This window comes from Tachyglossus aculeatus, chromosome 7 (assembly GCF_015852505.1).
Source record: "Tachyglossus aculeatus isolate mTacAcu1 chromosome 7, mTacAcu1.pri, whole genome shotgun sequence".
Lineage (NCBI taxonomy): Eukaryota > Metazoa > Chordata > Mammalia > Monotremata > Tachyglossidae > Tachyglossus > Tachyglossus aculeatus.
In genome coordinates this window covers 2,719,345-2,746,119 of record NC_052072.1, presented here as the reverse complement: position 1 = coordinate 2,746,119, position 26,775 = coordinate 2,719,345, and the positions used below count along the sequence as shown (strand labels likewise).

At 45.5% G+C, this 26,775-nt stretch overlaps 1 protein-coding gene across 3 annotated transcripts in view; it reads left to right on the top strand.

The window, feature by feature from the left end:
- The window catches only part of HECW2 (HECT, C2 and WW domain containing E3 ubiquitin protein ligase 2), a 202,864-nt gene that overhangs the window by 60,073 nt on the left and 116,016 nt on the right, over positions 1-26,775 (top strand). For all 3 annotated transcript variants that reach the window (XM_038749729.1, XM_038749728.1, XM_038749730.1), the window contains exons 5-9: positions 2,091-2,166; positions 5,549-5,718; positions 13,942-14,084; positions 18,372-18,472; positions 21,818-22,474. In XM_038749729.1, coding sequence (XP_038605657.1) covers positions 2,091-2,166; positions 5,549-5,718; positions 13,942-14,084; positions 18,372-18,472; positions 21,818-22,474 — 1,147 coding nt within the window. The remainder of the gene's footprint in view (positions 1-2,090; positions 2,167-5,548; positions 5,719-13,941; positions 14,085-18,371; positions 18,473-21,817; positions 22,475-26,775) is intronic.

The following is a 26,775-nucleotide window of genomic DNA, read 5'->3' as shown; positions in this document are numbered from 1 at the left end:
GTGACCTTGAGCAAGTCACTTCACTTCTCTGGGCCTCAGTGACCTCATCTGGAAAATGGGGATGAAGACTGTGAGCCCCCCCATGGGACAACCTGATCACCTTGTATCCTCCCTAGTGCTTAGAACAGTGCTTGGCACATAGTAAGTGCTTAACAAATACCATTATTATTATTATTATTGGAGCCTAGGCTTGGGAATCAGAAGGTCCTGGGTTCTAATCCCGGCTCCGCCACTTGTCTGCTGGGTGACCTTGAGCAAGTCATTTCACTTCTCTGGGCCTCAGTGACCTCATCTGGAAAATGAGGATGAAGACTGTGACCCCCCCCCCCCATGGGACAACCTGATCACCTTGTATCCTCCCCATCATTTAGAGCAGTGCTTGGCACATAGTAAGCGCTTAACAAATGCCATTATTATTATTATTATTATTATTATTATTCTCGGGGCCTCAGTGACCTTATCTGTAAAATGGGGATGAAGACTTTGAGCCCCCCATGGGACAACCTGATCACCTTGTATCTCCCCCAGCGCTTAGAACAGTGCTTGGCACATAGTAAGCGCTAAACAAATACCAACATTATTATTATTATTAGAGCCCAGGCTTGGGAGTCCGAAGGTCGTGGGTTCAAATCCCGGCTCCGCCAACTGTCAGCTGGATGACTTTGGGGAAGTCACTTCACTTCTCTGGGCCTCATTTCCTTCATCTGGAAAATGGGGATGAAGACTGTGAGCCCCCCGTGGGACAACCTGATCACCTTGTATCCTCCCCATCATTTAGAACAGTGCTTGGCACAAGTAAACGCTTAACAAATGCTATTATTATTATTATTCTCTGGGCCTCAGTGACCTTATCTGTAAAATGGGGATGAAGACCGTGAGCCCCACCGTGGGACAACCTGATCACCTTGTATCTCCCCCAGCGCTTAGAACAGTGCTTGGCACATAGTAAGCGCTTAACAAATACCAACATTATTATTATTATTAGAGCCCAGGCTTGAGAGTCTGAAGGTCATGGGTTCAAATCTGAGCTCTGTCAGCTGTCAGCTGGGTGACTTGGGGCAAGTCGCGTCACTTCTCTGGGCCTCAGTTCCCTCATCTGGAAAATGGGGATGAAGACGGTGAGCCCGCAGTGGGACAATCTGATCACCTTGTATCTCCCCCTGTGCTTAGAGCAGTACTTTGCACATAGTAAGCGCTTAACAAATACCATCATCATTATTATTATTAGAGCCCAGGCTTGGGAGTTCAAAGGTTGTGGGTTCAAATCCAGGCTCCGCCAACTGTCAGCTGGGTGACTTTGGGCAAGTCGCTTCACTTCTCTGGGCCTCATTTCCTTCATCTGGAAAATGGGGATGAAGACTGTGAGTCCCACGGGGGACAACCTGATCACCCTGCATGTACCCTGTTGCTTAGAACAGTGCTTGGCACATAGTAAGCGCTTAACAAATACCATCATTATTATTATTATTAGAGCCCAGGCTTGGGAGTCAGAAGGTCATGGGTTCAAATCCCGGCTCCGCCAGCTGTCAGCTGGATGACTTTGGGCAAGTCACTTCACTTCTCTGGGCCTCAGTTCCTTCATCTGGAAAATGGGGATGAAGACTGTGAGCCCCCCGTGGGACAACCTGATCACCTTGTATCCTCCCCATCATTTAGAACAGTGCTTGGCACATAGTAAGCGCTTAACAAATGCCATCATTATTATTATTATTATTATTATTGTTATTCTCTGGGCTTCAGTGACCTTATCTGCAAAATGGGGATGAAGACTGTGAGCCCCTCGTGGGACAACCTGATCACCTTGTATCTCCCCCAGGGCTTAGAACAGTGCTTGGCACATAGTAAGCGCTTAACAAATGCCATTATTATTATTACTATTATTATTCTCTGGGCTTCAGTGACCTTATCAGCAAAATGGGGATGAAGACTGTGAGCGCCCCGTGGGACAACCTGATCACCTTGTATCTCCCCCAGCGCTTAGAACGGTGCTTTGCACATAGTAAGCGCTTAACAAATACCAACATTATTATTATTATTATTATTATTATTATTATTATTATGTCGTATCTGTCCCGTCGGGTGTCTTTCAGCTGGGGGCCGAAGGGGCGGAAGGCGGGAGCTCAGGCCTGCAGCCCTCCCGGAAATTGGTCAGTTTTACGTTGACGGGTAAGTGGCAGGGCCCGCGCCCCCCTCACCACTCACACTGCCACGACGAGGAAGATTCCTCCATTCAGTCCTATTTATTGAGCGCTTACTGTGCGCAGAGCACTGGACTAAGCGCTGGGGCAGCACGAGAAGCAGCGTGACTCAGTGGGACGAGGTCAGAGGTCGCAGGTTCAAATGCCGGCTCCGCCCCTTGTCAACCAATCAATCCATCAATCAATCGTATTTATTGAGCGCTTATTGTGTGCAGAGCACTGTATTAAGCGCTTGGGAAGTCCAAGTTGGCAACATAGAGAGACAGTCCCTACCCAACAGTGGGCTCACAGTCTAGAAGGGGGAGACAGAGAACAAAACCAAACATATTAACAAAACAAAATAAATAGAATAGATATGGACAAGTCAAATAAATCAATAAATAGAGTAATAAATATGTACAAACATATATACATATATACAGGTGCTGTGGGGAAGGGAAGGAGGTAAGACGGGGGGGATGGAGGGGGGACGAGGGGGACCCCTTGTCAGCCGGGTGACTTTGGGCGAGTCGCTTCACTTCTCTCCAGCGCTTAGAACAGTGCTTTGCACATAGTAAGCGCTTATAAATGCCATTATTATTATTATTATTGTTATTATTCTCTGGGCCTCAGTGACCTCATCTGGAAAATGGGGATGAAGACTGGGAGCCCCCCGTAGGACAGGGGCTGGGTCCAACCTGATTTGCTTCTATCCGTCCCAGCGCTTAGTTCAGTGCCTGGCACATAGTAAGCCCTCAATAGATACCGTGACAAAAATCGCTTAGTACAGCGCTCGCAGTAAAAGCTCAATGAAGAGGCAGTGTGGCCTAGTGGATAGAGCCCGGGCCTCGGAGTCGTGAGGACCTGGGTTCGAATCCCGGCTCCATCACTGGTCTAATGTGTGACTTTGGGCGAGTCAATCAATCAATCAGTCAATCATATTTATTGAGCGCTTACTGTGTGCACAGCACTGTACTAAGTGCTTGGGAAGTACAAGTTGGCAACATATCACTTCACTTCTCTGGGCCTCGGTTCCCTCGTCTGTCAAATGGGGATGGAGACTGTGAGCCCCAAGCAGGACTGTGTTCTACCTGATTTGCTTCTATCTGTCCCAGCGCCTAGTACAGTGCCTGACGCTTAGTAAGCACTTAACAAATACCGTAATTTTAAATTATTATTATTATCAAGCGTACCCAGGCCCCGTGTGTCCTGGGACAGGCCTAGGCCAACGTGGCCTCCCCGGGTGTGGGAGAGAATAATAACAATAATAATAATAATGGTATTTGTTTAGCGCTTACTATGGGGCAGACACTGTACTAAGCTCTGGGGCAACTGGGACCACGGTCCAAAGGGCACCGAGAGTCACTTGGCCTCCTCCCCGTCCCCTTTCTCCTCCCCTTCTCATCCTCCCCATCTCCCTCCTCCCCATCCCCCTCCTCCTCCTTCTCCTGTGCTCCTCCTCCTCATCCTCCTTGCCCTCCTCTTCGTCCTTCTCCTCATCCTCCTCGTCCTCCTTCTCACCTTCCTCATCCTACTCGTCTTCTTCCTTATCTTCCTCCTCACCCTCCTCCTCCTCCTCGTCCTCCTCGTCCTCCTCCTTGTCCTCCTCCTCCTTGCCCTGCTCCTCTTCGCCCTCCTCGTCCTCTCCCTCCTCCTCTTCCTCGCCCCTCCTCCTCCTCACCCTCATCTTCTTCCTCTTCCTTCTCCTCAACCTCCTCCTCCTCATCCTCCCCCTCCTTCTCCTCCTCCTCCTTGTCCTTGCCCCCCTCGTCATCCTCCTCGTCCTCCTCCTCCTTTTCTCCTCTTCATCCTCCTCGCCCTCCTCCTCCTTGCCCTCATCTTCTTCCTCTTTGTTCTCCTCGACCTCCTCCTTCTCTTCGCCCTTCTCCTCCTCGTTGTCCTCCTCCTCCTCCTCCTTGTCCTCCTCCTCCTCTTCCTCACCCTCGTCTTCTTCCTCTTCCTTCTCTTCACCCTCCTCCTCCTCGCCCTCATCTTCTTCCTCTTCTTTCTCCTCGACCTCCTCCCCCTCATCATCCTCCTTGTCCTCCTCCTCCTTATCCTCCTCCTTGCTCTCCTCCTCCTCTCCCTCCTCCTCTTCCTCGCCCTCCTCTCCTCCTCTCCCTCCTCCTCTTCCTTGCCCTCCTCCTCTCCCTCGCCTTCTTCCTCTTCCTTCTCCTCACCCTCCTCCTCCTCCTCGCCCTCGTCTTCCTCCTCTTCTTTCTCCTCGACCTCCTCCCCCTCGTCATCCTCCTTGTCCTCCTCCTCCTCTCCCTCCTCTTCTTCCTCGCCCTCCTCCTCTCCCTTGTCTTCTTCCTCTTCCTTCTCCTTGCCCTCCTCCTCCTCCTCGCCCTCATCTTCTTCCTTGTGCTCGTCCTCCTCGCCCTCCTCCTCGCCCTCATCTTCTTCCTCTTCTTTCTCCTCGACCTCCTCCTCCTCCTCCTCCTTGTCCTCCTCCTCCTCCTCCTTGTCCTCCTCCTCCTTGCTCTCCTCCTCCTCTCCCTCCTCCTCTTCTTCGCCCTCGGTCTCCTCCTCCTCCTCCTCCTCCTCCTTGTCCTCCTCCTCCTCCTCCTCCTCCTTGTCCTCGTCCTCCTTGCTCTCCTCCTCCTCTCCCTCCTCCTCTTCTTCGCCCTCATCCTCCTCACCCTCATCTTCTTCCTCTTCCTTCTCCTCACCCTCCTCCTCCTCTTCCTCGCCCTCCTCCTCCCCCTTATCTTCTTCCTCTTCCTTCTCCTCACCTCCTCCTCCTCCCTCCTCCTCCTTGCTCTCTTCCTTCTTCTCCTCTCCCTCCTCCTCCTCCTCCCCCTTGTCATCCTCCTTGTCCTCCTCCTCGTCTTCCTCCTACTCCTTGTCCTCCTCCTCCTTGCTCTTCTCCTCCTCTCCCTCCTCCCCTTCTTTGCCCTCGTCCTCCTCTCCCTCGTCTTCTTCCTCTTCCTTCTCCCCACCCTCCTCCTCCCTCTTCCTCCTTGCACTCCTCCTCCTTGTCCTTGTCCTCCTCGTCATCCTCCTTGTCCTCCTCCTCCTTGCTCTCCTCCTCCTCTCCCTCCTCCTCTTTGCCCTTGTCCTCCTCACCCTCGTCTTCTTCCTCTTCCTTCTCCTCGCCCTCGTCCTCTTCTCCCTCATCTTCTTCCTCTTCCTTCTCCTCACCCTCCTCCTCCTCCTCCTTGTCCCCCTCCTCCTCCTCCTTGTCCTCCTCCTTGTCCCCCCATCCTCTTCTTCGCCCTTGTCCTCCTCGCCCTCGCCTTCTTCCTCTTCCTTCTCCTCGCCCTCCCCTCCTTTCTCCTCGTCCTCTCCCTCCTCCTCCTCCTCGTCCTCTCCCTCCTCCCCACCCCATCCCGTCCCATCCCGCCCCGTCCCGGTCCGTTGTGTCTAAGACCTCAGGGCCGTCGGGCTGAAGAAGGGGATGTTCTTCAACCCGGACCCCTACCTCAAGATGTCCATCCAGCCGGGCAAGAAGAGCAGCTTCCCCACGTGTGCCCACCACGGCCAGGAGCGGCGGTCCACCATCATCAGCAATACCACCAATCCCATCTGGCACCGAGAGGTGACACCTGCCCCGGTCCCTTCCTCCTCTTCCTCCTCCTCTTCCTCCTCCCCGCTCCCACCGGCCCAAGTCGCCCGCGGTTCCGGAATAACCTTCACAATAATAACAATGCCATTTCTTAAGTGCTTACACCATCAGCTGTGTGACTTTGGGCAAGTCGCTTAACGTCTCTGGGCCTCAGTTCCCTCCTCTGTCAAATCCATTCACTCATTCAGTCAGTCGTATTTATTGAGCGCTTACTGTCGTGCGACTTTGGGCAAGTCGCTTAACTTCTCTGGGCCTCAGTTCCCTCTGCTATCAAATTCGTTCACTCATTCAATCGTATTTATTGAGCGCTTACTGTCGTGCGACTTTGGGCAGGTCGCTTAACTTCTCTGGGCCTCAGTTCCCTCCTCTGTCAAATTCGTTCACTCATTCAATCGTATTTATTGAGTGCTTGCTGTTGTGCGACTTTGGGCAAGTAGCTTAACGTCTCTGGGCCTCAGTTCCCTCCTCTGTCAAATTCGTTCACTCATTCAATTGTATTTATTGAGCGCTTACTGTCATGCGACTTTGGGCAAGTCGCTTAACGTCTCTGGGCCTCAGTTCCCTCATCTGTCAAATTCGTTCACTCATTCAGTCAGTCATATTTATTGAGCGCTTACTGTTGTGCGACTTTGGGCAAGTCACTTAAGGTCTCTGGGCCTCAGTTCCCTCCTCTGTCAAATTTGTTCACTCATTCATTCAATCATATTTATTGAGCGTTTACTGTCGTGCGACTTTGGGCAAGGCACTTAACGTCTCTGGGCCTCAGTTCCCTCCTCTGTCAAATCCGTTCACTCATTCAGTCAGTCGTATTTATTGAGCGCTTACTGTCGTGCGACTTTGGGCAAGTCATTTAACGTCTCTGGGCCTCAGTTCCCTCCTCTGTCAAATTCGTTCACTCATTCAATCGTATTTATTGAGCGCTTACTGTCGTGCGACTTTGGGCAGGTTGCTTAACGTCTCTGGGCCTCAGTTCCCTCCTCTGTCAAATCCGTTCACTCATTCAGTCAGTCGTATTTATTGAGCGCTTACTGTTGTGCGACTTTGGACAAGTCGCTTAACTTCTCTGGGCCTCAGTTCCCTCCTCTGTCAAATTCATTCACTCATTCAGTCAATCGTATTTATTGAGCGCTTACTGTCATCATCAATCGTATTTATTGAGCGCTTACTATGTGCAGAGTACTGTACTAAGCGCTTGGGAAGTACAAATTGGCAACATATAGAGACAGTCCTTACCCAACAGTGGGCTCACTTTGGGCAAGTCGCTTAACTTCTCTGGGCCTCAGTTCCCTCCTCTGTAAAATGGGGATGAAGACCGTGAGTCCCAAGTGGGACAACCTGATTACCTTGTATCTACCCCAGCGCTTAAAACAGTGCCTTAATAATAATAATGATGGCATTTATTAAGTGCTTACTATGTGCGAAACACTGTTCTAAGCACTGGGGAGGTTACAAGGTGAGCAGGTTGTCCCACATGGGGCTCACAGTCTAAGTCCCCATTTTACAGATGGGGAAACTGAGGCCCAGAGAAGTGAAGTGACTTGCCCAAAAGTCACACAGCTGACAATTGGCAGAGCCGGGATTTGAACCCATGACCTCTGACTCCAAAGCCCGGGCTCTTTCCACTGAGCCACGCTGCTTCTCTATGTGCAAAGCTACTATGTGCCTTGCACATAGTAAGCGCTTAACAAATACCAGCATTATTATTACTATTACTGTGTGCAGAGCACTGTACTAAGCGCTTGGGAAGTCCAAGTTGGCAACATACAGAGACGGTCCCTAACCAACAGTGGGCTCACAGTCTAGAAAATGGGGATGAAAACTGTGAGCCCCCCGTGGGACAACCTGATCGCCTTGTAACCTCCCCAGCGCTTAGAACAGTGCTTTGCACATAGTAAGCGCTTAATAAATGCCATCAATATTATTATTATTATTATTTTTCTGGAATAATCATAACAATAATAACAATGCCATCCTACTCCTGACAGTTAATTTTCAGTGCTTAGAACAGTGCTTTGCACATAGTAAGCGCTTAATAAATGCCATCATTATTATTATTATTTGTTAAGCGCTTACACTGTCAGCTGTGTGACTTTGGGCAAGTCACTTCACGTCTCTGGGCCTCAGTTACCTCCTCTGTAAAATGGGGATTAAAACTGTGAGCCCCCCGTGGGACAACCTGGTCACCTTGTAGCCTCCCCAGCTCTTAGAACCGTGCTTTGCACATAGTAAAGCACTTAATAAATGCCATAATAATAATAATAATAATAATAATAATAATAATAATAATGATAATGGCATTATTCTGGAATAGTCATCACAATAATAACGATGCCATTTGTTAAGTGCTTACATGTCAACTGTGTGACTTTGGGCAAGGCACTTCACTTCTCTGGGCCTCAGTTACCTCCTCTGTAAAATGGGGATTAAAACTGTGAGCCCCCCGTGGGGCAACCTGAACACCTTGTTGCCTCTCCAGCGCTTAGAACAGTGCTTTGTACATAGTAAGCGCTTAACAAATACCATTATTATTATTATTATGTGCCAAGCACTGATCTAAGTGTGGGGGGAGATACAGGAGAAGCAGCGTGGCTCAGTGGAAAGAGCCCTGGTTTTGGAGTCAGAGGTCATGGGTTCAAATCCTGGCTCTGCCAATTGTCAGCTGGGTGACTTTGGGCAAGTCACTTCACTTCTCTGGGCCTCAGTTCCATCATCTGTAAAATGGGGATGAAGACTGTGAGCCCCACCGTGGAACAACCTGATCGCCTTGTAACCTCCCCAGCGCTTAGAACAGTGTGTTGCACATAGTAAGCACTTAATAAATGCCATTATTATTATTATACAAGGTCACCGGGTTGTCCCCCGTGGGGCTCCCAGTCTTCATCCCCATTTTCCAGGTGAGGGAACTGAGGCCCAGAGAGGTGAAGTGCTTCGCCCAAGGTCACCCAGCAGACAGATGGCCGAGCCGGGATTAGAACTCACCACCTCTGACTCCCGAGCCCGGGCTCTTTCCGCTAAGCCACACTGCTTCTCAAAAATAATGATATTTGTTAAGCGCTTATTATGTGCCGAGCACTGTCCTAAGCGCCCGGGCCTGGGGGTCAGAGGTCACGGGTTCTAATCCCACCCCTCGTCCGCTGGGCGACCTGGGAAAGTCGCTTCCCTTCTCCAGGCCTCAGTTTCCTTAGCTGGAAAATGGGGATGAAGACGGCAAACCCCCCTTCGGACAGGGACGGTGCCCGACCCGATTACCTTGTATCCGCCCCAGTGCTTAGTACAGTGCTTGGCACGTAGTAAGCGCTTAACAAATGCCATCGTTATTATTATTTAGAGAAGCAACGTGGCTCAGTGGAAAGAGCCCGGGCTCGGGAGTCAGAGGACGTGGGTTCTAATCCCGGCTCCGCCGCTTGTCAGCTGGGTGACCTTGGACAAGTCACTTCACTTCTCTGGGCCTCAGTGACCTCATCTGGAAAATGGGGATTAAAAATGTGAACCCCACATGGGACAACCTGATTACCCTGTATCTCTCCCAGTGCTTAAAACAGTGCTTGGCACATAGTAATCGCTTAACAAATACCATCCTTGTTATTATTATTACTCTCTGGGCCTCAGTTCCCTCATCTGGAAAATGGGGATGAAGACTGTGAGCCCCACGGGGGACAACCTGATCACCTTGTATCTCCCCCAGGGCTTAGAACAGTGCTTGGCACATAGTAAGCGCTTAACAAATGCCATCAATATTATTATTATTATTACTCTCTAGGCCTCAGTTCCCTCATCTGTAAAACGGGGATGAAGACTGTGAGCCCCACGGGGGACAACCTGATCACCTTGTATGTCCCCCAGCACTTAAAACAGTGCTTGGCACATAGTAAGCGCTTAACAAATGCCATCATCATTATTATTATTATTACTCTCTGGGCCTCAGCGGCCTCAACTGTAAAATGGGGATTCATTCAGTCACTCATTCATTCATTCAATCGTATTTATTGAGCGCTTACTGTGTGCAGAGCACTGTGCTAAGCGCTTGGGAAGTCCAAGTCGGCAACAGATAGAGACGGTCCCTACCCAACAGCGGGCTCACAGTCTAGAAAATGGGGATGAAGACTGTGAGCCCCACGAGGGACAACCCGATGACCTTGTATCTCCCCCAGTGCTTAGAACAGTGCTTGGCACATAGTAAGCGCTTAATCAATGCCATCAACATCATTATTATTATTATTATTATAAATACGGCTGAAAGAATGAATGAAGGAATGAACGATTTTGCAGTCTAGAGGGGGAGACAGGCATTAAGTCAAACATCCCCCTTCTGGATCGTGAGCCCGTCGTTGGGTACGGACCATCTCTATATGTTGCCGATTTGGACCTCCTAAGCGCTTAGTACAGTGCTCTGCACCCAGTACGCACTCAATAAATACGACTGAGTGAATGAATGAGTGAATAAATCCAATTGAAGGAATGAATGAAGACAGATGTAAATATCCAAACGCTTAGTACAGTGCTCTGCACCCAGAAAGCGCTCAATAAATCCGATTGAATGAATGAAGACAGATGTAAATACCCAAGTTCTTAGTACAGTGCTCTGCACCCAGTAAGTGCTCAATAAATCCAATTGAATGAATGAAGACAGATGTAAATACCCAAGCGCTTAGTACAGTGCTCTGCACCCAGTAAATGCTCAATAAATCCGATTGAATGAATGAATGAATGAAGATGGATGTAAACGCCCAAGCATTTAGTACAGTGCTCTGCACCCAGTAAGCGCTCAATAAATCCGATTGAATGAATGAAGATGGATGTAAATACCCAAGCGTTTAGTACAGTGCTCTGCACCCAGTAAGCGCTCAATAAATCCGATTGAATGAATGAAGATGGATGTAAATACCCAAGCGTTTAGTACAGTGCTCTGCACCCAGTAAGCGCTCAATAAATCCGATTGAATGAATAAATGAAGACACGTAAATACCCAAGTACTTAGTACAGTGTTCTGCACCCAATAAGTGCTCAATAAATCCGATTGAATGAATGAAGACATGTAAATACCCAAGCGCTTAGTCCAGTGCTCTGCACCCGGTAAACGCTCAATAAATCCGATTGAATGAATGAATGAATGAAGATGGTTGTAAATGCCCAAGCGTTTAGTACAGTGCTCTGCACCCAGTAAGTGCTCAATAAATCCGATTGAATGAATGAAGACAGATGTAAATGCCCAAGTGTTTAGTACAGGGCGCTGCACCCAGTAAGCGCTCAATAAATCCGATTGAATGAATAAATGATGACACATGTAAATACCCAAGTGCTTAGTACAGTGCTCTGCGCCCAGTAAGTGCTCAATAAATCCGATTGAATGAATGAATGAAGACGGATGTAAATACCCAAGCGCTTAATACAGTGCTCTGCACCCAGTAAGTGCTCAATAAATCCAGTGGAATGAATGAAGACATATGTAAATACCCAAGCGCTGAGTACAGTGCTCTGCACCCAATAAGCGCTCAGTAAATCCGATTGAATGAATAAAGGAAGATGGATGTAAATGCCCAAGCATTTAGTATAGTGCTCTGCACCCAGTAACCGCTCAGTAAATACGATTGAATGTGTGAATGAATGAATGACTAAATTCAATTGAATGAATGAAGACAGATGTAAATAATAATAATAATGATGATGACAGACATAAATAATAATAATGAATGAAGACAGATGTAAATACCCAAACGGTTAGTACAGTGCTCTGCACCCAGTAAGCACTCAATAAATAAGATTGAATGAATGAATGACTAAATCCAGTTGAATGAATGAAGACAGACGTAAATAATAATAATAATGATGATAGACATAAATAATAATAATGAATGAAGACAGATGTAAATACCCAAACGGTTAGTCCGGTGCTCTGCACCCAGTAAGCACTCAATAAATACGATTGAATGAATGAATGACTAAATCCAGTTAAATGAATGAAGACAGACGTAAATAATAATAATAATGATGATGATGACAGACATAAGTAATAATAATGAATGAAGACTGATGTAAATACCCAAACGGTTAGTACAGTGCTCTGCCCCAGTAAGCGCTCAATAAATACGAGCCCACTGTTGGGTAGGGACTGTCTCTATATGTTGCCAACTTGTACTTCCCAAGCGCTTAGTACAGTGATCTGAACACAGTAAACGCTCAATAAATACGATGGATTGATTGATTGATTGAAATACGATTGAATGAATGAATGACTAAATCCAATTGAATGAATGAAGACAGAGGTAAATAATAATAATAATGACGATGATGGACATAAATAATAATAATGAATGAAGACAGATGTAAATACCCAAACGGTTAGTACAGTGCTCTGCACCCAGTAAGCGCTCAATAAATACGATTGAATGAATGAATGAATGAATGACTAAATCCAATTGAATGAATGAAGACAGAGGTAAATAATAATAATAATGACGATGACTGACATAAATAATAATAATGAAGACAGATGTAAATACCCAAACGGTTAGTACAGTGCTCTGCACCCAGTAAGCGATCAATGAATACGATTGAATGAATGAATGACTAAATCCAATTGAATGAATGAAGACAGACGTTAATAATAATAATAATAATAATGATGACAGACATAAATAATAATAATGAATGAAGACAGATGTAAATACCCAAACGGTTAGTCCAGTGCTCTGCACCCAGTAAGCGCTCAGGAAATACGAATGAATGAATGAATGACTAAATCCAATTAAATGAATGAAGACAGACATAAAGAATAATAATAAAGACGATGACAGACATAAATAATAATAATGAATGAAAGATGTAAATACCCAAACGGTTAGTACAGTGCTCTGCACCCAGTAAGCGCTCAATAAATACAATTGAATGAATGAATGACTAAATCCAGTTGAATGAATGAAGACAGACATAAATAATAATAATAATGACGATGACAGACATAAATAATAATAATGAATGAAGACAGATGTAAATACCCAAACGGTTAGTACAGTGCTCTGCACCCAGTAAGCGCTCAATTAATATGAATGCATGAATGACTAAATCCAATTGAATGAATGAAGACAGACATAAATAGTAATAATAATGACGATGACAGACATAAATAATAATAATGAATGAAAGATGTAAATACCCAAACAGTTAGTCCAGTGCTCTGCACCCAGTAAGCGCTCAGTAAATACGATTGAATGAATGAATGAATGACTAAATCCAATTGAATGAATGAAGACAGACGTAAATAATAATGATGATGATGATGACAGACATAAATAATAATATGAATGAAGACAGATGTAAATACCCAAACGGTTAGTCCAGTGCTCTGCACCCAGTAAGTGCTCAGTAAATACGGTTGAATGAATGAATGAATGACTAAATCCAATTGAATGAATGAAGACAGACGTAAATAATAATAATAATAATGATGATGACAGACATAAATAATAATAATGAATGAAGACAGATGTAAATACCAAACGGTTAGTACAGTGCTCTGCACCCAGTAAGTGCTCAGTAAATCCGATGGAATGAATGAATGACTAAATCCAATTGAATGAATGAAGACAGACATAAAGAGTAATAATAATGACGATGACAGACATAAATAATAATAATGAATGAATGATGTAAATACCCAAACGGTTAGTACAATGCTCTGCACCCAGTAAGCGCTCAATAAATACGATTGAATGAATGAATGAATGACTATATCCAATTGAATGAAGACAGACATAAATAATAATAATGACAATGACAGACATAAATAATAATAATAATAAATGAAGACAGATGTAAATACCCAAACGGTTAGTCCAGTGCTCTGCACCCAGTAAGCGCTCAATAAATCCGATTGAATGAATGAATGACTAAATCCAGTTGAATGAATGAAGACAGACATAAATAATAATAATAATGACGATGACAGACATAAATAATAATAATAATGAATGAAAGATGTAAATACCCAAACGGTTAGTACAGTGCTCTGCACCCAGTAAGCGCTCAATAAATACGAAGACACGTAAATAATAATAATAATGATGGTGGTGATGATGACAGACACAAATAATAATAATGATGGGACTTGTTGAGCGCTTACTCTATGCTGGGGACCGTCCTAGGCCGTTAGGAGCTTAGTACACTGTACCAAGATGTGCAAACCCCTCTCCTTCCCAGAAATACTCCTTCGTCGCACTCGTCACCGACGTCTTGGAGATTGAGATTAAAGACAAATTCGCCAAAAGCCGCCCCATCATCAAGCGCTTCCTGGGAAAGCTGACTCTGCCCATCCAGAGGCTGCTGGAACTCCAAGTCATTGGGTAAACAGTTAAGTTATTACCGTCGGAGCGCTGAGTTCGAGTCACGCACGGTTCGGAATCCTCATGGTAATGATAATGCGGGCATTTGCTAAGCGCTTACTGTGTGCCAAGCACTATTCTAAGCTCTGGGGGGGATCCAAGGTCATCAGGTTGTCCCCTGTGGGGCTTCCAGTCTTCATCCCCATTTGACAGATGAGGGAACTGAGGCCCAGAGAATAATAATAATAATGATGATGACATTTGTTAAGCGCTTACTATGTACCGAGCGCCGTTCTAAGCGCTGGGGGGGATACAAGGTGATCAGGTTGTCCCCCGTGGGGCTCCCAGGCTTCATCCTCATTTTACAGATGAGGGAACTGAGGCCCAGAGAATGATAATAATAATAATAATAATGATGATGACATGTGTTAAGCACTTGCTATGTACCAAGCACCATTCTAAGTGCTGGGGGGGATACAAGGTGATCAGGTGTCCCCCATGGGGCTCACAGTCTTCATCCCCATTTTACAGATGAGGGAACTGAGGCCCAGAGAAGTGAAGTAATAATCATAATCATAATCATAATCATAATTATTATTATTATATAATTATTATTAAGGCATTTATTAAGCACTTACTATGTGCCAAGCACTGTTCTAAGCGCTGGGGAGGTTACAGGGTGATCAGGTTGTCCCACGGGGGGCTCACAGTCTTCATCCCCATTTTACAGATGAGGGAACTGAGGCCCAGAGAAGTGAAGTAATAATAATAATAATAATTATTATTATTATTATGATTATGATTATATAATAATTATTATTATTAAGGCATTTATTAAGCGCTTACTATGTGCCAAGTACTGTTCTAAGCGCTGGGGAGGTTACAGGGTGATCAGGTTGTCCCACGGGGGGCTCACAGTCTTCATCCCCATTTTACAGATGAGGGAACTGAGGCCCAGAGAACAATAATAATAGTAATGATGGTATTTGTTAAGCACTTACTATGTGCCAAGCACTGTTCTAAGCGATGGGGTGGATACAAGGTGATAAGGTTGTCCCACTGGGGGCTCACAATCTTCATCCCCTTTTTCCAGATGAGGTCACTGAGGCCCAGAGAAGTGAAGTGACTTGGCCAAGGTCACCCAGCTGACAGGTGGCGGAGTCAGGATTAGAACCCATGACCTACTCACTCCCGAGCCTGGGCTCTTGCTACTGAGCCACGCTGCTTCTAAAAATAATGGCATTTATTAAACTCTTACTATGTGCCAAGCACTGTTCTAAGCGCTGGGGAAGATACAAGGTGATCAGGTTGTCCCACGGCGGGGGGGGCTCTCACAGTCTTCATCAGAGAAGCAGCGTGGCTCAGTGGAAAGAGCCCGGGCTTTGGAGTCAGAGGTCATGGGTTCAAATCCCGACTCCGCCAACTGTCAGCTGCGTGACTTTGGGCAAGTCACTTCACTTCTCTGGGCCTCAGTGACCTCATCTGGAAAATGGGGATGAAGACTGGGAGCCCCCCATGGGACAACCTGCTCACCTTGTTGTTCCCCCTGCGCTTAGAACAGTGCTCGGCTCATATTAAGCGCTTAATAAGTACTATTTTACTATATATAAATAGTAAATAGTGCTATTCATACTATTTATAATTATTATAAAATATTTCATAAATATATAAACATGAACAAGTTATAAATATCATAATAAATTTAATATTGATATAATAAAATGTATATTGTACATTCGTATATATTATATAATATATCATATATACACGTAATAATAATAATATTATATTATATTATGGAGAAGCAGCATGGCTCAGTGGAAAGAGCCTGGGCTTTGGAGTCCAAGGTCATGGGTTCAAATCCTGGCTCCGCCACTTGTCAGCTGGGTGACTTTGGGCAAGTCCCTTCACTTCTCTGTTCCTCAGTTCCCTCATCTGGAAAATGGGGATGACGACTGTGAGCCCCCCGTGGGGGAACCTGATCACCTTGTATCCTCCCCAGCGCTTAGAACAGTGCTTTGCATGTAGTAAGCACTTAATAAATGCCATGATAACAATAATATATTATATTGTTATATATAATATAATGTAAATTGTTATAATACATTATAATAACATAATAATAGTAATAATAATAATAATAATTATTATTACTTCACTTCTCTGGGCCTCAGTGACCTCATCTGTCAAATGGGGATGAAGACTGTAAGCCCCCCGGGGGGCAGCCTGATCATCTTGTATCCTCTCCAGCGCTTAGAACAGTGCTTGGCACATAGTAAGTGCTTAATAAATGCCATAATAATAATTATATAATAATAATAATAATAATTATTATTATTATTATTACTGTTATTATTACTTCACTTCTCTGGGCCTCAGTTCCCTCATCTGTCAAATGGAGATGAAGACTGTGAGCCCCCCGTGGGACAGCCTGATCACCTTGTAACCGCCCCAGTGCTTAGAACAGTGCTTGGCACATAGTAAGTGCTTAATAAATGCCCTAGTAATAATAATATGTATTATTATATATAATATATTACAATAATACAATAATAATCAATCATTCAATCAATCAATCAATCGTGTTTATTGAGCGCTTACTGTGTGCAGAGCACTGTACTAAGCGCTTGGGAAGTACAAGTTGGCAACATAGAGAGACAGTCCCTACCCAACAGTGGGCTCACATTCTAGAAGCATATTATTACATAGTATATAATCATTGTATAAGCATTTTAATTATAATAATCACATAATTATTATATAATACATAATAATGTATTATAATAATCAAATAATAATAATGATAATAATAATAATTACTTCACTACTCTGGGCCTCAGTTCCCTCATCTGGAAAATGGGGATGGAGACTGTGAGCCCCCTGGGGGACAGGGATTGGGTCCAACCTGATTTGCTTGTATCCACCCCCGTGCTCAGTACAGCGCCTGGCACCTAGTAAGCACTTAACAAATATTATTATTATTATATTATCACTTCTCTGGGCCTCAGTTCCCTCATCTGGGAAATGGGGATGGAGACTGTGAGCCCCACGGGGGACAGGGATTGGGTCCAACCTGATTTGCTTTTATTTTATTTTATTTTATTTTATTTTATTTTATTTTATTTGTACATATCTATTCTATTTATTTTATTTTGTTAGTATGTTTGGTTTTATTCTCTGTCTCCCCCTTTTAGACTGTGAGCCCACTGTTGGGTAGGGACTGTCTCTATATGTTGCCAATCTGTACTTCCCAAGTGCTTAGTACAGTGCTCTGCACATAGGAAGCGCTCAATAAATACGATTGATGATGATGATGATGATGATGATTTGCTTGTATCCACCCCGCTGCTCAGTACAGCGCCTGGCACCAAGTAAGCACTTAACAAATATTATTATTATTATATTATCACTTCTCTGGCCCTCAGTTCCCTCATCTGGAAAATGGGGATTGAGACTGGGAGCCCTACGGGGGACAGGGATTGGGTCCAGCCTGATTTGCTTGTATCCACCCCGGTGCTCAGTACAGTGCCTGGCACCTGGTAAGCACTTAACAAATATTATTATTATTATATTATCACTTCTCTGGCCCTCAGATCCCTCATCTGGAAAATGGGGATTGAGACTGGGAGCCCTACGGGGGACAGGGATTGGGTCCAGCCTGATTTGCTTGTATCCACCCCGCTGCTCAGTACAGTGCCTGGCACCTAGTAAGCACTTTATAAATATCATTATTATTATTTTATCACTTCTCTGGGCCTCAGTTCCCTCATCTGGAAAATGGGGATGGAGACTGTGAGCCCCACGGGGGACTGGGATTGGGTCCAACCTGATTTGCTTGTATCCACCCCGCTGCTCAGTACAGCGCCTGGCACCTAGTAAGCACTTAACAAATATTATTATTATTATATTATCACTTCTCTGGGCCTCAGTTTCCTCCTCTGGAAAATGGGGATTGAGACTGTGAGCCCCACGGGGGACAGGGATTGGGTCCAACCTGATTTGCTTGTATCCACCCCGGTGCTCAGTACAGTTCCTGGCACCTAGTAAGCACTTTATAAATATTATTATTATTATAGCATCACTTCTCTGGGCCTCAGTTTCCTCATCTGGAAAATGGGGATGGAGACTGTGAGCCCCACGGGGGACTGGGATTGGGTCCAACCTGATTTGCTTGTATCCACCCCAGTGCTCTGTACAGTGCCTGGCACCTAGTAAGCACTTAACACATATTATTATTATTATTATTACTATTATTACTATTATTATTATTATTAATTATACTGGAACCCGATGGTTTGTTCCATGCAGAGATCAGATGCTGAGCTACAGCCTCGGACGAAGGCTCCCGGCCGACCACGTCAGTGGCTACCTACAGTTCAAAGTGGACGTCTCCCCCTCCGCCCACGAAGGTCAGCCGGCCCCCCGCCCGGAAACCTCCCTCTTTTGATTTTCCTTTTATTCATTCCTTCTCTCCTACCTCCCTCTCTTTATTTTCACTTTATTCATTCCCTCTTTCCTACCTCCCTCTCTTTATTTTCACTTTATTCATTCCTTCTTTCCTACCTCCCTCTCTTTATTTTCAGTTTATTCATTCCTTTTTTCACACCTCCCTCTCTTTATTTTCATTTCAGTCATTCCTTCTTTCACATCTCCCTCTCTTCATTTTCATTTTATTCATTCCTTCTTTCATACCTCCCTCTATTTATTTTCATTTTATTCATTCCTTCTTTCCTACCTCCCTCGCTTCATTTTCATTTTATTCATTCCTTCTTTCCTACCTCCCTCTCTTTATTTTCATTTTATTCATTCCTTCTTTCACACCTCCTTGTCTTTATTTTCATTTTATTCATTCCTTCTTCCACACCTCCCTCTCTTTATTTTCATTTTATTGATTCCTTCTTTCACACCTCCTTCTCTTTATTTTCATTTTATTCATTCCTTCTTTCCTATCTCCCTCTCTTTATTTTCATTTTATTCATTCCTTCTTTCCTACCTCCCTTGCTTCATTTTCATTTTACTCATTCCTTCTTTCACACTTCCCTCTCTTCATTTTCATTTTATTCATTCCTTCTTTCCTACCTCCCTCTCTTTATTTTCATTTAATTCATTCCTTCTTTCACACCTCCCTCTCTTTATTTTCATTTTATTCATTCCTTCCTTCACACCTCCTTCTCTTTATTTTCCTCTTATTCATTCCTTCTTTCACACCTCCCTCTCTTTATTTTCATTTTATTCATTCCTTCTTTCACACCTCCCGCTCATTTTCATTTTATTCATTCCTTCTTTCACACCTCCATCTCTTTATTTTCATTTTATTCATTCCTTCTTTCACACCTCCCTCTCATTTTCATTTTATTCATTCCTTCTTTCACACCTCCCTCTCTTTATTTTCATTCTATTCATTCCTTCTTTCATACCTCCCTCTGTTTATTTTCATTTTATTTATTCCTTCTTTCACACCTCCCTCTCTTCATTTTCATTTTATTCATTCCTTCTTTCACACCTCCCTCTCTTTATTTTCATTTTATTCATTCCTTCTTTCACACCTCCCTCTCATTTTCATTTTATTCATTCCTTCTTTCACACCTCCCTCTCTTTATTTTCATTTTATTCATTCCTTCTTTCATACCTCCCTCTCTTTATTTTCATTTTATTCATTCCTTCTTTCACACCTCCCTCTCTTCATTTTTATTTTATTCATTCCTTCCTTCAGTCATTCTGTCGCATTAACTGAGCGCTTCCCATGCACAGAGCACTGGACTAAGTGCTCGGAAAGTCCAATTCGGCAACAGATGGAGACGGTCCCTACCCAATGACGGGCTCACAGGCTAGAATAATAATAACAATAATAATAATAATAATAATGATAATGGCATTTATTAAGCGCTTACTATGTGCAAAGCACTGTTATGAGCGCTGAAAAATAATAATGGCATTCATTATTTGCTAAGCGCTTACTACGTGCCGAGCACTGTTCAAAGCGCCGGGGAGGATATGAGGTGATCGTGCATGGCACTGCAATAATAATAGTAATGATGGTATTTGTTAAGCGCTTACTATGTGCCCAGCACTGTTCTAAACTGTGAGCCCACTGTTGGGTAGGGACTGTCTCTATATGTTGCCAACTTGGACTTCCCAAGCGCTTAGTACAGTGCTCTGCACACAGTAAGCGCTCCATAAATACGATTGATTGATTGATTGATTGTTCTAAGCACCGGAGAGGATACGTGGTGATCGTGCACGGCACTGCAATAATAATAATGATGATGATGGTATTTGTTAAGCGCTTACTATGTGCCCAGCACTGTTCTAAGCACCAGGGAGGATACAAGGTGATCGTGCACGGCACTTTTATAATAATAATGATGATGGAATTTGTTAAGCGCTTACTATGTGCCCAGCACTGTTCTAAGCAGCGGGGAGGATACGAGGATACGAATCCCGGCCCTACCACTTGTCAGCTGGGTGACTTTGGGCAAGTCACTTCACTTCTCTGGGCCTCAGTGACCTCATCTGTCAAATGGGGATGAAGACTGTGAGCCCCCAGTGGGACAACCTGATCACCTTGTAACCTCCCCAGTGCTTAGAACAGTGATTGGCACATAGTAAGCGCTTAATAAATGCTATTATTATTATTATTATCATTATTATTCCCTGGGCCTCAGTTCCCTCATCTGTAAAATGGGGCTGAAGACTGGGAGCCCCCCGTGGGACAACCTGATCACCTTGTAACCTCAGTTAGCACACACAGTAAGCGCTCAATAGAAGCGATTGAATGAATGATCGGTTGACGCCTCCTTGTCTCTCCCCGGTGCAGAGACGTCGCCGGATCGAATGAGCCCACTGTTGGGTAGGGACCGTCTCTAGATGTTGCCAACTTGGACTTCCCAAGCGCTTAGTACAGTGCTGTGCACACAGTAAGCACTCAATAGATACAACTGAATGAATGATCGGTTGACGCCTCCTTGTCTCTCCCCGGTGCAGAGACGTCGCCGGATCGAATGAGCCCACTGTTGGGTAGGGACCGTCTCTAGATGTTGCCAACTTGTGCTTCCCAAGTGCTTAGTACAGTGCTCGGCACGCAGTGAGTGCTCAATAAATACGATTGAATGAATGATCGGTTGACGCCTCCTTATCTCTTCCTGGTGCAGAGACGTCGCCGGATCGAGTGAGCCCACCGTTGGGTAGGGACCGTCTCTATATGTTGCCAACTTGTACTTCCCAAGTGCTTAGTACAGTGCTGTGCACACAGTAAGCGCTCAATAAATATGACTGATTGATTGATTGATTGATTAGTACAGTGCTCTGCACACAGTGAGCGCTCAATAGATACGATTGAATGATCGGTTGACGCCTCCTTGTCTCTCCCCGGTGCAGAGATGTCGCCGGATCGAATGAGCCCACTGTTGGGTAGGGACCGTCTCTAGATGTTGCCAACTTGTGCTTCCCAAGCGCTTAGTACAGTGTTCTGCATATAGTAAGCGCTCAATAAATACGATTGATTGATTAGTACAGTGCTCTGCACACAGTGAGCGCTCAATAGATACGATTGAATGATCGGTTGACGCCTCCTTGTCTCCCCCCTGTGCAGAGACGTCGCTGGATCGAATGAGCCCACTGTTGGGTAGGGACCGTCTCTATATGTTGCCAACTTGGACTTCCCAAGCGCTTAGTACAGTGTTCTGCACACAGTGAGCGCTCAATGGATACGATTGAATGATCGGTTGACGCCTCCTTGTCTCCCGCCTGTGCAGAGACGTCGGCGGAGGCCGTGGGAGCCCTGCTGGGCGCGGGCGCCCTGAATGGGGACTTGGGGAGCCCCTCCGACGAAGAAGAGGAGGAGGAGGAGGTAGGGGGAGACGCCCCCAACGACCCCGGGGACCCCCCAGAGTGTCCCAACTGCTCCGACGCCGTCGGCGCCGAGGAGGAGGCCGCCCCGGATGGAAATCCGGGCCGTGCCCTCGACGCCAGCCGCGAGCCGGACGAGGCATCGGTGGCGTCCCCCCCTTTGGGACCGGGGCGTCCCCCGGGGGCGTCCCCCAAGCTCAGGAGCAGCTTCCCCACGGACACCCGGCTGAGCGCCATGCTGCACATCGATTCGGACGAGGAAGACCACGACGACGCGGCCTTCGCGGCCTCCTCGGACGAGGACGGAGGCCCGCTGGTGTTCGAGGCCGCCCCGGCGGAGGCGGAGGAGGCCGAGGCCCGGCCACGTGGCCCGGGCCAAGGCGGGGAGGCCGAGGCAGAGGGGCCGCCGACCCCGGAGGAGGAGGAGGACGAGGAAATGTGGCAGGGGTCGGAGGTGAACCCGCAGGACGCCCCCACCGACCCCCGGCCCCCGGGAGAGGACCCGGAACCCGGGCCCGATGCGGCCGAGACGGGCGAGGGGGCCACCGGAGGCCCGGGCCCAGGTGGGTGAGTGGGCAGCGACCCTGCCTCTATACGTGTCCAATTTGTACTTCCCAAGCGCTTAGTACAGTGCTCTGCACACAGTAAGCGCTCAATCAAGACGACTGAATGAATGAGGCCTGCGGCCGGGTGGGCAGCAACCCCAGCCACCCCATCGGCTCAGGGTCGGAGGGAAGCTTCTAGACCGTGAGCCCGCTGTTGGGTAGGGACCGTCTCTATATGTGTCCAATTTGTACTTCCCAAGCGCTTAGTACAGTGCTCTGCACACAGTAAGCGCTCAATCAAGACGACTGAATGAATGAGGCCAGTGGCTGGGTGGGCAGCGACACCGGCCGCCCCTTTGGCTTGGGGTCGGAGTGAAGCTTCTAGACCGTGAGCCCACTGTTGGGTAGGGCCTGTCTCTAGATGTGTCCAATTTGTACTTCCCAAGCGCTTAGTACAGTGCTCTGCACACAGTAAGCGCTCAATCAAGATGACTGAACGAAGGAGGCCAGCGGCCGGGTGGGCAGCGACCCCGGCCGCCCCTTCGGCTCAGGGGCGGAGGGCGGCTCCTAGACCGTGAGCCCGCTGTTGGGTAGGGCCTGTCTCTAGATGTATCCAATTTGTACTTCCCAAGCGCTTAGTACAGTGCTCTGCACACAGTAAGCGCTCAATCAAGACGACTGAATGAATGAGGCCAGCGGCCAGGTGGGCAGCGACCCCGGCCGCCCCTTCAGCTCGGGGGCGGAGGGCGGCTTCTAGACCGTGAGCCCGCTGTTGGGTAGGGCCCATCTCTAGATGTGGCCAACTTGGACTTCCCAAGCGCTTAGTCCAGTGCTTTGCACACAGTAAGCACTCAATAAATACGATTGAATGAATGAATATATTTTATACTTATATATTCTATTTATTTTATTAATATGTTTTGTGGTGTTCTCCGTCTCCCCCTTCCAGACTGTAAGCCCACTGTTGGGTAGGGACCGTCTCTATATGTGTCCAATTTGGACTTCCCAAGTGCTTCGTACAGTGCTCTGCACACAGTAAGCACTCAATAAATGTGACTGAATGAACAAGGCCAGCGGCCAGGTGGGCAGCAACCCTGGCCGCCGCTTCGGCTCAGGGGCGGAGGGCAGCTTCTAGACCGTGAGCCCACTGTTGGGTAGGGACCGTCTCTAGAAGTTGCCAACTTGGACTTCCCAAGCGCTTAGTACAGTGCTCTGCACACAGTAAGTGCTCAATCAAGACGACTGAACAAATGAGGCCAGCGGCCGGGTGGGCAGCGACCCCGGCCGCCCCTTCGGCTCAGGGGCGGAGGGCGGCTTCTAGACCATGAGCCCGCTGTTGGGTAGGGACTGTCTCTAGATGTGGCCAACTTGGACTTCCCAAGCGCTTAGTCCAGTGCTCTGCACACAGTAAGCGCTCAATAAATACTATTGAATGAATGAATATATTTTATACATGTATATTCTATTTATTTTGTTAATATGTTTTGTGGTGTTCTCTGTCTCCCCCTTCCAGACTGTGAGCCCACTGTTGGGTAGGGACCGTCTCTAGATGTGGCCAACTTGGACTTCCCAAGCGCTTAGTGCAGTGCTCTGCACACCGTAAGCGCTCAATAAATATGATTGATTGATTGATTGACTGTATACATGTATAGATGTTTGTACGGATTTATTACTCCATTTATTTTACTTGTACATACCTATTCTATTTATTTTATTTTGTGAATATGTTTGGTTCTGTTCTCTGTCTCCCCCTTCTAGACTGTGAGCCCACTGTTGGGTAGGGACTGTCTCTAGATGTGGCCAACTTGGACTTCCCAAGCGCTTAGTACAGCGCTCTGCACACAGTAAGCGCTCAATAAATACGATTGAATGAATGAATGAATAAGTTGGCAACATACAGAGACGGTCCCTACCCAACAATGGGCTCACAGTCTAGAAGGGAGAGACAGACAACAAAACAAAACATGTGGACAGGTGTCAAGTCACCAGAATAATAATAATAATAATTAATTATAATTCATAGAGTAATTAATTAATAGATTAATAGATGTCCATCATCATCACAGCAGCAGCCATAAAAATAAGAAGAGTACCCATGTGCTGTGGGGAACATGCACATTCTTTTTATCAAACGTTTCTGGTTCAGCAACTTGGCAAATTTTCACCACCTAGCAAATCTGCTAGCATTCATTCATTCATTCAATCGTATTTATTGAGCGCTTACTGTGTGCAGAGCGCTGTACTAAGCGCTTGGGCAGTATAAGTTGGCAACATATGGAGACGGTCCCTACCCAACAATGGGCTCACAGTCTAGAAGGGAGAGACAGACAACAAAACAAAACATGTGGACAGGTGTCAAGTCACCAGAATAATAATAATAATAATAATAATAATAATAATTAATTATAATTAATTATAATTAATATAGTAATTAATTAATAGATTAATAGATGTCCATCATCATCACAGCAGCAGCCATAAAAATAAGAAGAGTACCCATGTGCTGTGGGGAACATGCAAATTCTTTTTATCAAACATTTCTGGTTCAGCAACTTGGCAAATTTTCACCAACTAGCAAATCTGCTAACATTCATTCATTCAATCATATTTATTAAGCGCTTATGGTGTGCAGAGCGCTGTACTAAGCGCTTGGGCAGTATAAGTTGGCAACATCTAGGGACGGTCCCTACCCAACAGCGGGCTTACAGTCTAGAAGGGAGAGACAGACAACAAAACAAAACATGTGGACAGGTGTCAAGTCACCATAATAATAATAATAATATTTAATTATAATTAATATAGTAATTAATTAATAGATTAATAGATGTCCATCATCATCACAGCAGGAGCCATAAAAATAAGAAGAGTACCCATGTGCTGTGGGGAACATGCAAATTCTTTTTATCAAACATATCTGGTTGAGCAACTTGGCAAATTTGCACCAACTAGCAAATCTGCTAACATTAATTAATTAATTAATTCATTCATTCAATCGTATTTATTGAGTGCTTACAGTGTGCAGAGCACTATACTAAGCGCTTGGAAAGTATAAGTTGGCAACATATAGAGACAGTCGCTACCCAACAATGGGTTCACAGTCTAGAAGGGAGAGACAGACAACAAAACAAAACATGTGGACAGGTGTCAAGTCACCAGAATAATAATAATAATAATAATAATAATAAATTATAATTGAGTAATTAATTAATAGTTTAATAGATGTCCATCATCATCACAGCAGCAGCCATAAAAATTAGAAGAGGACCCATGTGCTGTGGGGAACATGTAAATTCTTTTTATCAAACATTTCTGGTTCAGCAACTTGGCAAAGTTTCACCAACTAGCAAATCTGCTAACATTCATTCATTCATTCAATCGTATTTATTGAGCGCTTACGGTGTGCAGAGCGCTGTACTAAGCGCTTGGGAAGTATAAGTTGGCAACATATAGAGACGGTCCCTCCCCAACAGCGGGCTCGCAGTCTAGAAGGGAGAGACAGACAACAAAACAAAACATGTGGACAGGTGTCGTCACCCGAATAATAATTAATTATAATTAATAGAGTAATTAATTAATAGATTAATAGATGTCCATCATCATCACAGCAGCAGCCATAAAAATTAGAAGAGGACCCATGTGCTGTGGGGAACATGTAAATTCTTTTTATCAAACATTTCTGGTTCAGCAACTTGGCAAAGTTTCACCAACTAGCAAATCTGCTAACATTAACTAATTAATTAATTAATTCATTCATTCATTCAATCGTATTTATTGAGCGCTTTCTGTGTGCAGAGCGCTGTACTAAGCGCTTGGGAAGTATAAGTTGGCAACATATAGAGACAGTCCCTCCCCAACAGCGGGCTCACTGTCTAGAAGGGAGAGACAGACAACAAAACAAAACATGTGGACAGGTGTCAAGTCACCAGAATAATAATTAATTATAATTGATAGAGTAATTAATTAATAGATTAATAGATGTCCATCATCATCGCAGCAGCAGCCATAAAAATTAGAAGAGGACCCATGTGCTGTGGGGAACATGTAAATTCTTTTTATCAAGCATTTCTGGTTCAGCAACTGGGCAAATTTGCACCAACTAGCAAATCTGCTAACATTCATTCATTCAATCGTATTTATTGAGCGCTTACTGTGTGCAGAGCACTGTACTAAGCGCTTGGGAAGGACAAGTTGGCAACATAACATTAACAGTCGTATGCAAATAGAGAGGTATCTTGCATCATACATTAATTAGTAAGCTTCCTCAACACCTCAAGGGACAACCAGATTTTTGATAAACCGGAACAAATATTTCCAAAGAG